General features: G+C 40.2%; 1 protein-coding gene across 7 annotated transcripts in view; it reads left to right on the top strand.

The window, feature by feature from the left end:
• Positions 1-15,502, top strand: part of FBLN2 (fibulin 2) — a 105,970-nt gene that overhangs the window by 72,513 nt on the left and 17,955 nt on the right. For all 7 annotated transcript variants that reach the window (XM_083796410.1, XM_083796411.1, XM_083796412.1 and 4 more), the window contains 5 exons: positions 1,631-1,760; positions 5,563-5,749; positions 7,260-7,466; positions 9,888-10,004; positions 10,457-10,558. In XM_083796410.1, coding sequence (XP_083652536.1) covers positions 1,631-1,760; positions 5,563-5,749; positions 7,260-7,466; positions 9,888-10,004; positions 10,457-10,558 — 743 coding nt within the window. The remainder of the gene's footprint in view (positions 1-1,630; positions 1,761-5,562; positions 5,750-7,259; positions 7,467-9,887; positions 10,005-10,456; positions 10,559-15,502) is intronic.

Genomic DNA, 15,502 nt, shown 5'->3' with positions numbered 1-15,502 from the left:
GAAACAAAGGACATGATGGTGGTAATCCCCTTCCTGTAATCAAATTCAAACTACCACTTACTGGTTAGGCTTCTCTCATGCTGTCCAGAATAAAAATATTAATTTAAAGCTGATGAAACAGGCCACTTGCATTGTGAAAGTGGCCAAGTGCCTATCACTATCTGGTTCTTACTGGAATAAAAAACATTGCTTTTTCTTTTTTTTTCTTTATTTTTTTCATTTTAATTGAGACATTAGAATGAAAACTCAGAAATACTTCATTCTCAGAAAAGAAAAGCTTTTGTTTCCCAGGACAACTGTGTTTGGTAGGATTAATAATAGTATCTGATAGACAAAAATTGTTTGCTTGCTAATATTTCTCTTGCAGGGGAGTTGCTTTGCTATGAGGCACTGGCTGTTAAAATGCATCAACCTTTCATTCATCACTATGAGGGCACCCCATAAGGCAGCGTGCCTTCTTGTGGCAGTGCATCAGCAAAAGATAGTTAGACATCAAGGTATTCTAGGGAAAAGAACAACTTTGCCCAATTCCTTCACACCACCAAATCTTCCCCAAACAGAAGTTTGTCTTTACTTGTACCATAATACAGTATTTCAGCTGAGGTTTGACAAGTTCCTCAGTGTCACGTATGCCCAACCTATAGTTCACCTACTCAATATAATCCATCCAGGAGGCTCCCTGTGGCCTGCAACCCTCAGTCCTCACCCTTCCCCACCATAAGTCCTTTGCTATCGTGGGACCAGATGTATGTCCCCCCACCCCAAGGTGTTGCTAGTCTCTGTGCTGCATGAATCTGTGCACAGGTTCATGGAGCAAAGCCAAAGGGACTGAGTGATCGTTTTGCCTGCCCTTTTGTATATGAATGAAAGAAGCAGATATCTCTTTGAAGGGGGTTGGAAAATCCACTGTACAATTTAAAATAGTCAGTAGGCAATGAACATCTATTACATATCATTTGGGAACTTGCTGTTTATGATTTGAATCTGTTTCATTTCAACCTTCAGTGAATCTCATTAAAATGTTTGATTGAAGAGCCATTTATAGGAAATGGATGTTCCAAAAGTACTTCATATAGTGATCAGGTCAACCTTTCTCCGAAGTCAGATGAAGGCTTAAATTCCAGGTTACAATCTGCAGGGGCTATAAAGAGTTTAAAGGTGTTTTGCAATGTGTCACTGTCCTTAAGTACTGTCCAGAGCATCAGGCCTTTGGCTGGGGAAGAAGTAACTTGTGTATGGGAGCATTTTCATTTCCTCACTTTTTAGGGAAAAGGTTTGTCTGTTTCTGAAACCTTCTGATGGCTTCTGAGAAGCAAAGTGTAGGGATGAAGGACTTTAACACAGGTATAGATGAGCTGTAAGGGGTATTGCTGACCAGACTTTGAGAGGCAGTGACCTCAACACTTGATTTCCTGAGCCTTTATCAGTGCATCTTTTTATTAAAAAATGAGAAAAAAATTATCCTGCAAATGTCATTGGTACAAACTGTATTATATTAGTATTGAGACATGTTAAAGAGAGCTCAAATGTATGGGATGTACTGTGAATCTGGCAGCCCTAGGTTTTTTTATATCGCATCCTGATGTCCTCTGAATGTCAATGAACACTTGACCTCCTTGATCCTTTTCAGAATTGCTCAGAAGCAGTGTTGCATCTCCACCATCAAGGAGAACAGCTGCCTGGCTGGCATGATTGCTGCAAAGGACGGAGATGTGTGTGGACCAGAGGAAAGCGATACCTGTGGAGGATCATCATATAAGGTAAATTGTGATGCTTCTGTAGGCTTTGTTCTGAATGTGAGTTGTCTTCATTTCATGCATTTAGCAGTAATTTCTTTGTGCATTATTATGGAGCTCGGTAAATTATAAAGTTGCAGGAGTGAGGCCAAGAAATTACGCAGTTACAGATTTTTGCTATTAGTGTTTAGGTGTAAATTGCCTGGAGATGCAGCCGCTTTTAGAACTTCACAGTAATGATGATTTGAATAATTTCCATCTCCATTTTTAAGATTTAACTTGCTGTATTACTTTTGCCTTCTCACTTTGGAAGTAGCTGAAAAGACCATTTTAGTTTTTGTATCTGTGTTGTAGAAGACTTTAGAAAATGCTAGGGTAAAACTCAATCAAAGATATAATGGGAAAATCTACTACCAAACAGTTTGCTTGGGTACAGTATTGAATTGCAGCCTCATTTCTCAGTTAAACAAAACGATGGACTAGAGGAACAAGTGTTTTAGATGATGATGGAAGCTTTTGTTCATAAGTAACGGCAGACCATTAACCAGCGGTACAAATCACAAGGCACAGCCTCAGCTTGTGTAAATGAGATTTGCTTTATGAGAATCAGTGGAGCCAAACCAATTTAAACTAGTTTGAAGATTCAGCATCTTGCTTGTTGTATTGTTTTTACCAGAAGAGTGCATTTCAGAATTCATTTCACTCTGATAATAATTTACATAGCTATATCTAAGCTTAAGTGCAGCTTCTGTTGTCTCAGCAGGAAACTCATTAGTTCTGTCTGTTCTTATACATTGGTGATTCTTGTGGATAACTGTTCACTGGGAAAGCAAAATGCATGGATGTCTACTCTGGAGTTTAAAGTTTAATTAGCTATGCCAATTTGTCATTTTCAGAACTGCTATCTACTTGGGTCTGGAGTCTACCACTAGCATACAAAGAGAATCTGCATTTGGAAACGCAAAATATTTCTGAAGTATGACACAATTATTGTTCTTAAATTTTCACCAAGGGTCTTTGGCATGCCATGCAGAGCATGAGACATAGAATAAATCTTATCATACATGCCATTCCTCAGGAGTAAGTGAGTGAAAACTTTATCCTTCTTGTCTTAGCTGAAACAAGTTGCAAAATATTCTCATGGAATAGTTCCTTGTGCTGGTCCCAGTATAATGTTTCCTTTCCAGAGGATTTACTTGCTGGTAACGAATGTGCATATGTCCTCTGCAGGCATTTCAGAGGTGGGGTCCTTACTTTTGCTTCAAGGTAAATGTAGCAGTGCCAGTTCTTAAAATCCGGGTACTCAGCTTGTGATCAATGCAAATTAATCTTAGGCTGATTGTACCTGCTATTTAAGACAAAAAGCACATGCTTAGGAACTTTTTACTTGTGCATGGAGGCACCGAAATGCTGTCCAGTTGTACAGGGTTCTAGGAATGATTTTTTTCGAGAGGAGCATAGAACATTGTGAATGAAACAGTGGTTCAGTGGTTCTCAAGGTATGATTCTCAATGTTGATGTAAAAATCATCATATTGGTTGTTAAATGATTTGTATAATTCTGGTGAAATTCAAAAGGTGGCTAGCAGAAGATCAGAACCACTCAAGTTTTTGCATTTTAGAAGGAACTTTTTGTTTTGTTTTTTTTTTTTTTTGTTTGTTTGTTTTGGTTTGGTTTGTTTTTTTTTGTTTTTTTTACTAGAAAATGAGACACTTATATTAACCTGGAAAATATGTGAACCCAAGAGTGTGTGACTGATTTAATACCCTCTGTGATGCCTGCACAAAGGATAAGCTCTGAACCAAAACTATGACTGAAAAAAGCCATATTTCTGGTGGCAAAAATTCCAACATTTTACAGCGCTTTGGTAAAAACATATATTATAGTTAACTTTTTTTGACTATTGAAACTGAAAAAAATGTACCAGAACTAAAAAATATTTACAAAAAGTGGAATTTTCAGTTGATGAAATCTTGAATTAGGGAATTCTGGACTTGGGAGGATGAAAATAGGATTTTTCTCATTTCTAGCATGACCATAGTTTAATATAATTAGATTTTTTTTTTAATAATTAGTTTGAACATATGGCTTTGTCCCTTTAATATCAAAAATAATTCAGCATCTTCAGGAGCTGTATTCTATACTGCTCACAAACATATTTGGGTGCTGATGTCAGGCTGTTTGCGGGGGGAAAAAGCCAAATCTTTGCGCGTGTGTATTTGCAAATGTGAACAATGCATAACTTCTATCTGTGATGTTTGGGGACCTTTCAGATTAGAAATTACGGACAGAAAACAAGAGCTATTATCAAAGGACACACGTGAAAAGCCCAAGAAACCCTAAAGCTACAGTGTTTGCCTCTGGAAGTGACTCAGCAGAAGAGTTTCTGCAGTCTGGGCTGCTAGCAAACAAGTTTTCATATCTCCCTAGTGGAGACAGGCTTTGTTTTAATGTGAACACCAATCTAGGGTTGCTACTTACGAAACATGATTCTTTCCCAGTTCCATACTGCGTCCAACCCTTACAACACCGCTGCTCTCGTTTGCTCTCCTCAAGTCAGAGTTCTCTCGGGAAGTGAGAGCTTTGTTCAATTTTCTTCTGTTCGGTCCTTGGACTTTCTGTTGACAGAGCTAACTAGTGCCAGGTTGAATTATGACCTGCATTTTATGTGTCTGACGCCTGCCCGTGTTCACAGGCTGAAGATCTGAATAGACTGAAATCGCTTCTCTGGGTTCAGAGAGGCTCTGTGAGTTTAGCTGCAAACTGTAAGTGGGTGCTGCTGAGCTGGATGTCTTGATTAGCACAGGAGTTGCAGAGGGGAAGGGACTGCATTTTATAACTCTTCAATCAGAGGGAAGGCATCTTAAATGTATGTATTAGGGGTGCCAGGACACTTGTATTTAAATCCAGACAGGCATTGTCAATTCACATATGACCTCTGTGTGTCTCTGAAGCAGACAGAACTCCTCAGCTGCCTTGCTTGATTAGATATCCACTGTCCATACGCAGTATGGGCTTTCTGAAGTGTGTTTGGAGTTTGATATAACTTATCTAATACCTTTGTGGCCTAAATGTGCAATAGATTTTATGTGACTGAGTAAAGAACAAGACTGTTTTTGTCTGCAGCCTGCAGCAGAGGAAACTGCAGGAGAGACTGCCTTTAAGGGTTGCCCCATTGCATCAACCTAACAGTGAAGCTGATGCTTTAGATTCACTCAGGAAAGAAAAGGAAGGCAAATAGCTCACAAAATACAAGCTGGCCTTTCTCTAGGCACTGTCTAGGCAGGTGTCCAGGACAGTCAGGTAATTAAAGGTCACAGTAGGTTTGCAGGGCAGTGGTGCATAGAGGAAATAGCCTTTACTGACATACTGACAGCTCGGGGGCTGCTGCTGATCCTTGTATATATGCAAGGTATTTGCAATTCCTTTCACATTGCTTCAGGCAACTAGCCGTTTTTCAAGATCTAACACAGCAACATACAGATCTGTGTTGTTTTTGCTTATACAAAAAACAAAGTAATGGCTGGGTGCAAGAGCTGGAGGGAGGTGATCTGCAGCACTACTACATCCTTCCATGTGAAGCCGCTGAAGTTGGTGTCACAGTGAGACTTTTTGCTTATCCTCATTGTGATCAACCCATTTGTGCAGGAATGGCAAAAACTAGCACAAGTAAAGCTTTGATGTTTGCAACTGTCTAAACCCTAAGCACTTTTCCAGATGCTCCACTGCTAAGGAAAGTGCAGATCAGTTCCAGGTGTGTGTGTGGGCTCATCCTTGAACCAGACTTTATGAAATCCTTGTTACTAATGGTCTCTTTCTTTTGCAGCAATGCTGTGATTGCTGTAATCTGGGCCTGCGATTAAGGAGTGAAGGGAAAACCTGCGAGTCCAACATAAATCTGGGCTACCCCTGCAGTCATGTGATGCTGTCCTGCTGTGAAGGGGGAGATCACTTTATCCAGCCAGAAATAAAAAGGCATCCCGAACCTTTGCCAACAGTGACACCTGAGAAGGGTTAGTGTCCATTTTTAATTTGAAGACGTTTGCAGACGTTGAGTCTCTGTCTCACACTGATCCTCAGAACATACTTTTGCTGTAGTGTTTGCATGTCCCCCGCCCCGATTGCATAGTGCAGGGACCTGCCAGATAACAAACAGAAGTGCTGCTGCTTCTGGGTGATATGCAGAGTATGCCATGAAGACCAGCGAGATGAGAGATGAGACCTGCCTGGCAGTTTCTTCTTCGTCGTCGTCGTCTTCTTTTTTTTGTTGTTGTTGTTGTTTTTTGTTTTGAACAAACAAACAAAAAAACTTAAAGACCTTTTTAGACCACTGGTGGGCAGGAAGCCACTAGCCCTTTGTAAGAAGCAAAGCTGAAGCTGTTGATTTTCTTTTAGCAGTCCTGAAAGATTTTGTGTGAAACAAACTGAGTTTTTTCCAGACAAAGTAGCCCCATGCATTATGTTAGCAATGAAACCTCCAGGAATTAGATTTCCTATTGTACTGCTGAACATCACAGGAGCTTTCCCACAGCATACACTGGAGAAGCCCCAGAGCACTGCAAGTTTGGTTTCATTCTTCCAGCGTATGAGCATGGTGATGCAGAAGAGCTAGGTCAAATCCCTGCCGTAAAAGAGGCATGACAAAGGGAGCATGACAAATCTGGAGCTTGGACAGCTATGCTTCCCTCAGCCCAAGGCCACACTCCTTCCAGCATCACTCTGTAGCCACCTGTCACACATGAATTGCTCGGTAACCTCCTGGATATGCTAGGGTTCAAACTTTGTCCATTCTCCTCTCATGAATGAAAGGTGTATTTTCTCTTGCCAAAAAGAGTAAGGATTTATTTCAACCTAGCTGAGACTACGCTGACTGAGGAAATTTACATGTATGTGTTTAAGAAAAGCTGACTGAGAAACTCACTGAACAATTCATTTAATATCACAGAAAGTCTTGCCAAATTTGGTCAAGAACTGAAAAGGATAGTGCTTTTGCCAGTGTTCAAAAACAGTAAATGGGATAGCCATGTCAGTATGAAGTGGGGCCTGGAATATTTGTCATGCTATTAATATTTGCTATATTGTTAGCTACAGAAGTAGCTAACCAGTTAATAGTGGTTAGTTGAAGAGTCTCCAAACTAACTGGTTAACTTTTTCTCCTGAAATTAAAAAATTGAATGTGGTTTTGCAGTGGGGACAGTTTCAGATGAAGCTTCAATGTGATACCTTAGTACAAATAACATCAATGGTGTTAGTGAGCATGAAAGTTGAGCTTGTGACCTCTCAAGGTCTTTTCCTCCATGGCTCCTGTGAAATGTCTGTCCGTCCAGCCTTACAGAAAGAGATAGTTGATGTGTCCAGCACAGTGGTCTTATCTTCAGGATGGATGGATTTTCTCTTGTCCTTGAAGTAACCGTTTTGGGTAGATTTTATTGTATCTGGAGTTTGTGTGAGCAAACGCTCTATCCTTACAGACCTAATGCCAAAGCACCTGTTAGAGAAACAGCATGTTTTGTTCTCTGTTAGTTTCAGAGATGGAAGATCACAATGAAGCTTTGTCCATCAGCAATGAAGCTGAGCTGTCAAATAACCTGCCTGGAGATGACCTGGATGAATGTCTTCTCTACGGTGGGGAACTCTGTCAGCATTTGTGTATAAACACTGTGGGGTCCTACAAGTGCTCCTGTTTCCCGGAATTCACTTTGCAAGAAGATGGGACCAGCTGCTCTCCAGGTGAGGAAAATGAGGAGAAAATCCATGAATGATGGTGTCTTTCTGCCACCTTTACTGACCTACCAAGCATTTCTTCAATTTCTCTGTAGTTTCTATGAAGTTTTTTGGTGGGTAATGATGCATGGATGTTTTCCCTGGAAATTGGACAGGTTAATAATGAAAAGAAAAACAACCCCTCAGGAAACTTAGATTACGCTTAATTTTTGTATATCAGGGTGGGTATTAAATTTATTCAGATCAAGATCATTTTAACTTTTCAGAAGAGGATTTGTAAAGATTGTTAATGGAATACCTTTCCTTTTTAGAATCATTTTCTATTTTGCAGTTAGCTTTCCTTTAGATAAACTTTATTCAGTTCAGACACACAGCAGTGCTTCCTGAACTTCAATTTTTATGTAAAATCATTAACATCTTTCAGTGATGTAAAATCCAAATATATAGTGTAGTGGAAGTCTTGAAAAGAATGTCTATTGTGTAATAATCATATTGATGTCTGGAGTTCTCCAATGGCAAGATTTCAGATCAGATAATCTGAAAAGTTGAAACCTTAGATTAGTTACAAGTGCTTTCAATTATTTAACAAGCACATGAAGTGTTGCCATCCCATGACAAAATTCCTTAGACTTCAAATACCTCCTGCCCAAGCCAAATAATGAGTATTCATTATGTCACTTTTCTCAACATGATATTACAGTACTTACATCAATAATGTGTTTGACTGTTTCTGCAGCAGCTGATGCTCTGTTTATATTAAAATTCTGGGGAAAGAGCCTAATCCAAAAGTGTTAAAGAAAATGGTTCTTATTTTAGCTCTGCAAAGTTTGGCTTGATCACTCACCTGGAGCATAGCAGTGTTTTTTGTTTTCCTTTGCTTTGCTTCTCCCATTACTAACCCTGTTGAAGTGCAGATTTGGGTTAATACATCTTGTATCTGAGTAGTCGGTATTCTTGGCAGTTCTGCAAGGCTGCTGTGCCAAGAGGTGTTGGGGGGTTACAGAGCTCGGTTGAGGCAAGGTTAGAGGACTGGAATGAGACATCTGAGACACATAGGAAGAGCGAGGCAAAGCAGGGCTGCTGCTGTCATTGTGGAGTCCTGGGTCACGTTATGTGCTGGACAAGGGAGATGGCCGAGCAGGGCACTTCCCTCACTATTCATGGCTAATAAATACGTGCTCTGCCTAGCAGTGTGGCATTCTGGCCTGTTGTTCCTCGTTCTTCCTCTGTGTACATGCACGTCTCTGTCCTGTGTTCTGTGCATGGAGGCCCACACCAGACCATTTTAAATCTCACACTGCTGGTAATTCTTACTACTGTGATTAGATATAATACTTTATGTTTCTACCTGTTCTAGAGCATTTCCTGCTCTGTGCAGAACCCTGAATGTTTTTGTATTTAACTTTTGCATTCTAAAAGGTGTCATACTTTTCCACGAGGCTTAGAAGTGATGTTCTTGCAGCTGCTCCGTGAGGCAAGGAGAATGTGTATGTTGCTGAAACATCAGCTTCTCACTTCTCTGCTCTTTGGGGAAATCATTTTAGATATGCCACAATAAAGTGTCTTGCATTGACCTTCCTGTGTTATGGTCCACTGTATGTATGTGGTTTGTTTTATTTAAAATGAAATCACCCTTCCCCATACTCCAAGCCTATATAGCAATTGCAGTTAGTCATTTACTATTGCCATTGTTTTGTGGCTCATGCTTTGCTCCAGGTGATGCTTGAACTCCAATGAATGAAAGAATTTAGCCTTATGGATTTAGATTTCCATTCTGGTGATATTTAGAAACTGGATTATTCTTATTGATATAATTGAGCTTCTCTTTAAAAACAAACAAAACACTATTCACTTTGTTGGAAATCTTAATAACAGCAGCTGTCATGTTTACCACTTGGCTTTGTAAAAGTCATTCCAGAGTATCCTGCGCTTGTAAAGGTGAGTGTCTGCTTTTCATCTGTGTTGAAATAGGATATACAGAATGAGTTTGTTGAACTTGTTTTGAGTTCTGCTTTTTTTCCCTCCCATGCACCAAAAGAAAGACACCCACTGTCTTTACAATAGAACAGCATTATAAAAATTTAAATTAGTACTTGGTTTGACTCATAAGATGTTGGCATATTTTACTCTATGGAAGTTATTTACAACCCAGCTCCCTACTCTATCCATGACGCGTGTGAGCATCTCCACTAACTAGCAGCACTCTGTGTACACGCGTGCATACTGTCACAGTTGTTCTCATCAAACACTTGGCATCTTGCAAAACCAACTGTTCGGCTCCATGCACAGACAGCTGTCCACATCACCAACATGTTCCTTACTACAGACCCTGATGGAGTGGGATGATTAGGACCAGGGCTCTTACCATGGGGTGCCTGGTGGGTGTGATGCTGCCCTTAATCCATCTCTGCCCACCTTGCCTTACAGACCCTGATGGAGGACAGGTGACAAGCCTGGAAGCAGAACCCACTGCCCCTCCGGCAGCCTCTCCTGCTCAGCCTCTTCTCATCGTGTCCTTACAGGAAGAGCAGGATAAGTGCAAAGGTATGTCAGAGGGGAAAACTGCAGACGCAAATGGGTGAGGAATGTTTAAAGAGTCAGAATAAAATTCCACACATCCCTTCACCAATATGATTGCAGTGCACATCCTTAACTTGTTACTGCTGGCACAAGCCTGAGAAGTTGTCAGGGGAAACCCGAGGGGGTAATTTGAGGCTGTACTCTGATTTCAGGGTTATTACACACCTGCTATTTAGTTTAAGGTAACCAGCACAGCTGTGCAGTGTAACGTGCCCAATAGAGGTGGGATTGGCACAGGTGTGTTTCTGTGTGATTGGAGGGTTGTAAGCAGTGATTAGGGCTGCCTGGACAGATTGTTTCCAAACTGCACTCCCCATTGTCTATGATGGGAGTGTATTTGGATGACCTAGAGCTTTGTAACTTCAGCTGATCTGTGCTATGAATGCTAACGTATTTTGCAATTTTGCTTGGTATAGATAATGGTCCCTGCAAGCACATCTGCAATGTTGTGGAAGAAAATGTTGTATGCTCATGTTTGTCTGGATATACTATCATGGGTGATGGGATTTCATGTGAAGGTAAGTGGTTATGGTTCACCACAGAGACATGACTAAAACATTATTATATAGGCCTCATTGATCGCAGACCCCAAGGTGTTTTCTTAATGGTTCTTTATTTTCAGTATTGTGCATTGCAAGTGGCAATACAGAGACAAAACTGCTGCCTCTGAGACCTTTTGGCAGAAGGAATAGCAGGTCTCTTTTATAGGTAACTCCTGAAGCACATCTATCCAGTCTGCCTATTACCTGGGTGAGGGCAAGCCCGGTTTTGTGCTCATTTCCTCTGATGTCCCAGACTTTTTTTCAGCCCTCTAAGTGTCTGTTCCCACTGCTGCTTCTCCCAGAGTCTGACTGTTCAGCTATGGACTCGCAGCCTCTCTTTCTGAGAATGGAAGCAGCTGGCAGGACCTGGGCATGTCTGCTGCCTTGGGGAACCATCTCAGAGCTACAGATCTGCCCAGTGACCTGTTTTTTGTTGGTGGTGGGTTATTATTTTATTCATTTCTGTTGCCTTGAAAATGTGAGGTTTCACTGGTACGAAGAATGTGCCACTGTGGGTTGGTACAGCTCCATGCGTTTCACTTGACACTGAAGTTCAGGCCTGCACCATGACGAACAGTGAATTTCGAAGCTGCATTATGATCCTTCACATTCTATACATTTTAAATGTAAAGATTTTGGGGGTAAGAAGCAATGCCTTGTGACATACCTTTATTAGAAATTTGTAAGTATGGGAGCAACAGCCAGCAGTGAAATGCGAGTAGAAGTTTCTGATGCTCAGAATTGCTCACAAGTGATCCACATCCCTCTTAATCTCAGATCTTACTGAATAACAAATCATTTTGATGGAATTCCAGATAGCCTGTGAAGAAAATGGGAATTTAATATCACCAGATAAATATTCTCTGTGCAATGCTTACTCAAGTGTGATGGAAGCTAATTTGATTAATGTCAGAATCAAAAGGGGCATTTCAAGGCATTCACTTTCCTGCAGGAGGTGAAGAAATTCAGAAATGTCACTGGAAGTAATGAGTTTAAATTGCAGCAAGAGACATTTATAATCTATGTTAAAATAAGTATTTGATGGTAAGGAAGGTTATGCACTGGGACAGGTTTCCTGGGAAGAGTGCGTGTTGCACCTGTGTCACTGCCTATTTTTAAGAATAGCTTCTTCTGGAATGACGAAGGTGCAGGGGTGTGAGCAAGGACTAGATGATCTCTGAGGGTTTATCCCAGCTGTATTTTCAGTGTAACACTGTATTTATTATAGCACATGCTTATGTGGTAGCTCCAAGACACTTCGTTTAGAGATCTCCAGCGTGAAAGAAATGTTGTTTCATTTCAGAAATCGTTCTAATAGCATTCTATTTTTCCCTTTTGGTTGCAACATGTTGATATAGATTTGGATGAGTGCCTCACAGGTGCTCACGCTTGTTCCAGAGGACAATTATGTGTGAACACATTGGGATCATTCTACTGTGTCAACCACAGAGTGATCTGTGCAGAGGGCTTTATACTCAACAGGCATAGAAAATGTGTTGGTAAGATGATAGGTATAAGCCATTCACCACAGCATCGTAATTCTTCATGCTCTGCAATGCATTTAAACCATTTGTACTAAAAGGTTCTCTAGCCATCTTTGCATATGACATTTCAATATGAGTTAGTAAAAACACATGTTCACCATTTGCTCAGCCACTTAACATCATGAGTTGTATGCTATTTGGCTTTTTCCCTAGCAATACATTCTCAGGATACAAATAACTGCTTGAAAGTCATAAAAGTTCATAGGTATGATGACCACAGCAGTTCTCATGACTGTTAAACTGAACTGACTATTATAGCAGTTGATCTCTCTGGACAGTGTCAATACTGCCAAATCCCCAGACATCACAAAACAGCAAAAGTTCATAAGAAATCTGCCTAGGTCGAGGCAGTGGAAAAGATCTGTTAAAAAAATGATGAAATTTTAAAATTCAGATCAGTCCTTTGATGATTCTGGCACAAATTTCTTTGTATAAAAGTCAAGGATGCATCATAATTTTGCTATATCATCCCTGCTGTTTAACTTCTTGTACGAAACTAATCTATTTTTACGAGCATATTTGTGAGGATTTCATTTGCTTTAAGCAGCCAGTGCCTGAGCTTATGAAAAAGTTTCTATTTGGAGTACTTTTCTACAGGCCAGTCTGGAAGGCACTTGAGCTGCAGTAGTGTTATGTGATAATGCCTGGAAAAACCAAGCACCTGGAGACCTCCAGCCGCTAATGAAAGCAGTGGTGCTGGGGCTATAATGTCATGGGTGAATACATTTACCTTCTTCCATTCCTGAACTTCTCCTAGTGTTTTTAACATTATTTTTCTCACTGTCACAATCTCGCAGTATCAGAGCTTTAGTTTTATTCCTATCTTTGAAAGCTCTATGATCTCATTGTAGTAATGAGAACATATGGCATTGGAGCATGGTGAAATTTGTATAATGTCATAGTTTAGAGCAGAAGTTTGGTTTACCGTCTTCTGGGTTTTCCTTAAATTGTCAAAATTGGATTATTATTTTTTAATCAGAGATACTGATGAGCATGCAAAATAATGAAGTTATTTAGTTTAAATGAAATGGCTGAGAGAACAACATTGGAAGGAAGGAAGCCTCTACAGCTAAAATACCAGACTGTGAGATGGACTGTAGTATTTACACTTGGCCACAGTTTTTGTGGTGCCTTTCATGGCTTTCACAGAGCCCCCAGCACGTACCGCACTTCTGAACATAAGGTCTGGCAAGTGAGCAGCTGAAGGAGCTGCCTCACCTTGCTTTCTTCTTCTGGAAAATCTTGCCATTAATCCCTTGCTGTTTTTTCTGCACTATGCAGTGGGGATATATCTGTCCTTTTCTGCATCTCTCAATAGTGTTTTGAAACTAAGTTAATGCATGTTTGTAAGCAACTTTGGCAGAAGATGCAGTAGAAGATTCCAAGTGCTTCCTTTTATTCACTTTCTTCCTCTCCTGTCCTCTACCCCATGACATTATTTTTATAGTTTTATTGTGATTGATGAAAGATACGCCTAAGGCATTGCTAATAAAATGGAAGATACAACTCTCATTTGTAAAGCTAAAAAATCCTCTTCTTCCTCACTAAAAAACAAAGCTCTAGATTTATCTGATGCATTTTTTTTTAGCAGGTATCCTTGTTAAACAGTCTAGAATACTTTGATGTTTCTCTTCTGTTGGTTGGATACATCCTGTGTTCTCCCTACTCGTATACAGCCCTGCTCTGTGCGTGGTGCCTGGAGAACATTTGCTGTATTTGACATTTTTGCTATGTTTCTTGTTGAAGGGGAAAGCCACAAGCATACTGTGGTTTCTGATTTGTGCAACTGCCTCATTTGCAGCCATATTTGCCTAAGTTATCCTTTTCCAGCTTAACTGCTTTTGTGTTCTATCTCAAACACCATAAGGAAAGCTTTGGTAATTTGTTTGCAAATTATTGTTGTTTTAATTATGTTGCTATTTGCATATTTTAGGGACGGGAGGAACAACCCTTGCACAACAACAAAACAGCTGATAACCTTTTATCTGTTGAATTTCCTTTAGTCAAACTGTGGAAGATTATAATTCCAGGTGCATCCAAGAGCAGATATCCAGAATTCCTGAAAGCCAACCATGCACAATGAAGAGTCACCAGCTGTTTAAATAGCTCGCACACACTAGCTTTGTGTAACTGTGAACAGATATTAAAATGTCTTTAGGGGTGAAAGCTCCATGTTCTCCAGAGATAAGAGCCAGGTTGGGTCTTTTTTAACTTGGATTGTTTTTCCTGGTGACTTTCAGGCAAAGTCATTACCACCACCCACATGCATGCTGATGGGAGACTACTGTTTTATTTTCTTTGCTGTTCTCATCTAAACTTTTCCTCCTGCCAGAGTGACCAGTAAGTGGTCATTTTATTGCTGAACCATAGGGACTGTGCATCAGCAAAGCCACTAAGAAACAGGATAGATGGTGGCAAAATAACAGGTCTAAATAAAACAGCTGTATTCCATAAAATAAATTGACATGAAGTGATTTGAAGAGAAAGAATTCATGAACAACTACAGATGCAGAACCAAAAAGGTCTGCGTTTCACATTTGTGTAAAAAAAAAAAAAAAAAAAGTGCAAAACTATTACTTGTATGTAGAAGCATGTGTTGAAGAAATGGCAGTAGGTAAATGTTGATATTCCTTTGCAAAAATGTCAGTTTCTTACATACAACAGATATGCTCAGGGTTCACGCATATGTTTGCAACAACAATTCCAGGAAAAAAGAAGTGTTACATGATTAAATTTCATTCTGGTTTTTACTGACACAAAGTGTGGAATGTTGTTGCCACACATGTAGCCCTAGTATTTCTCCAAAATTAACTTTTGGACTTGTTTTTAATATATTACTAAATTATTTTTCCTCCTTTCCTGTTTTTATAAATAAAATCTCACCCTATCTCAGTTTTAACTGTGTTGGGTGAAGACAGCAGTTGGTCCAATGTTGACCATTAACTTTGCTTTAAACTGGAAATATTTTTGTTTTCCATAGTGTTCTGTCAATCATCTGATTGACTTGTTGAGTTGGTTTCCAGTACTGAAGGCAGACAGGTTATGGACACTCTTGATTTTATGGGTAATCAGTAGGGAGGACAAAAGGCCTTAACAAAATGTGTTCCGTCCTTGCTCCCCTCTACCTTGTGCCGTGATGGTAGAGCAAAATGATACTAGGAGCATCCTGGCTGAACGGAGCCACTTCAGGCGCTCGTGTACCTGCCCCAGCACCAATTGTGGCTGTAATTGCCAGAGATGCCTTTTCCTACCCTGATGCTGAGTGCGCAGTTTTGTGATAGGCATTGATAGTGACAGCAGCAGCATGGGCTGACAGGAACGTGTGGGAAAGGTGCTGCAGTTCTTCTGAGATCCCCTTTTGTGGCATAACCATTTG

The sequence above is a fragment of the Anser anser genome (assembly GCF_964211835.1).
Source record: "Anser anser genome assembly, chromosome: 12".
In the NCBI taxonomy this organism is placed as follows: domain Eukaryota; kingdom Metazoa; phylum Chordata; class Aves; order Anseriformes; family Anatidae; genus Anser; species Anser anser.
This window is presented reverse-complemented; position numbering and strand designations above follow the sequence as displayed.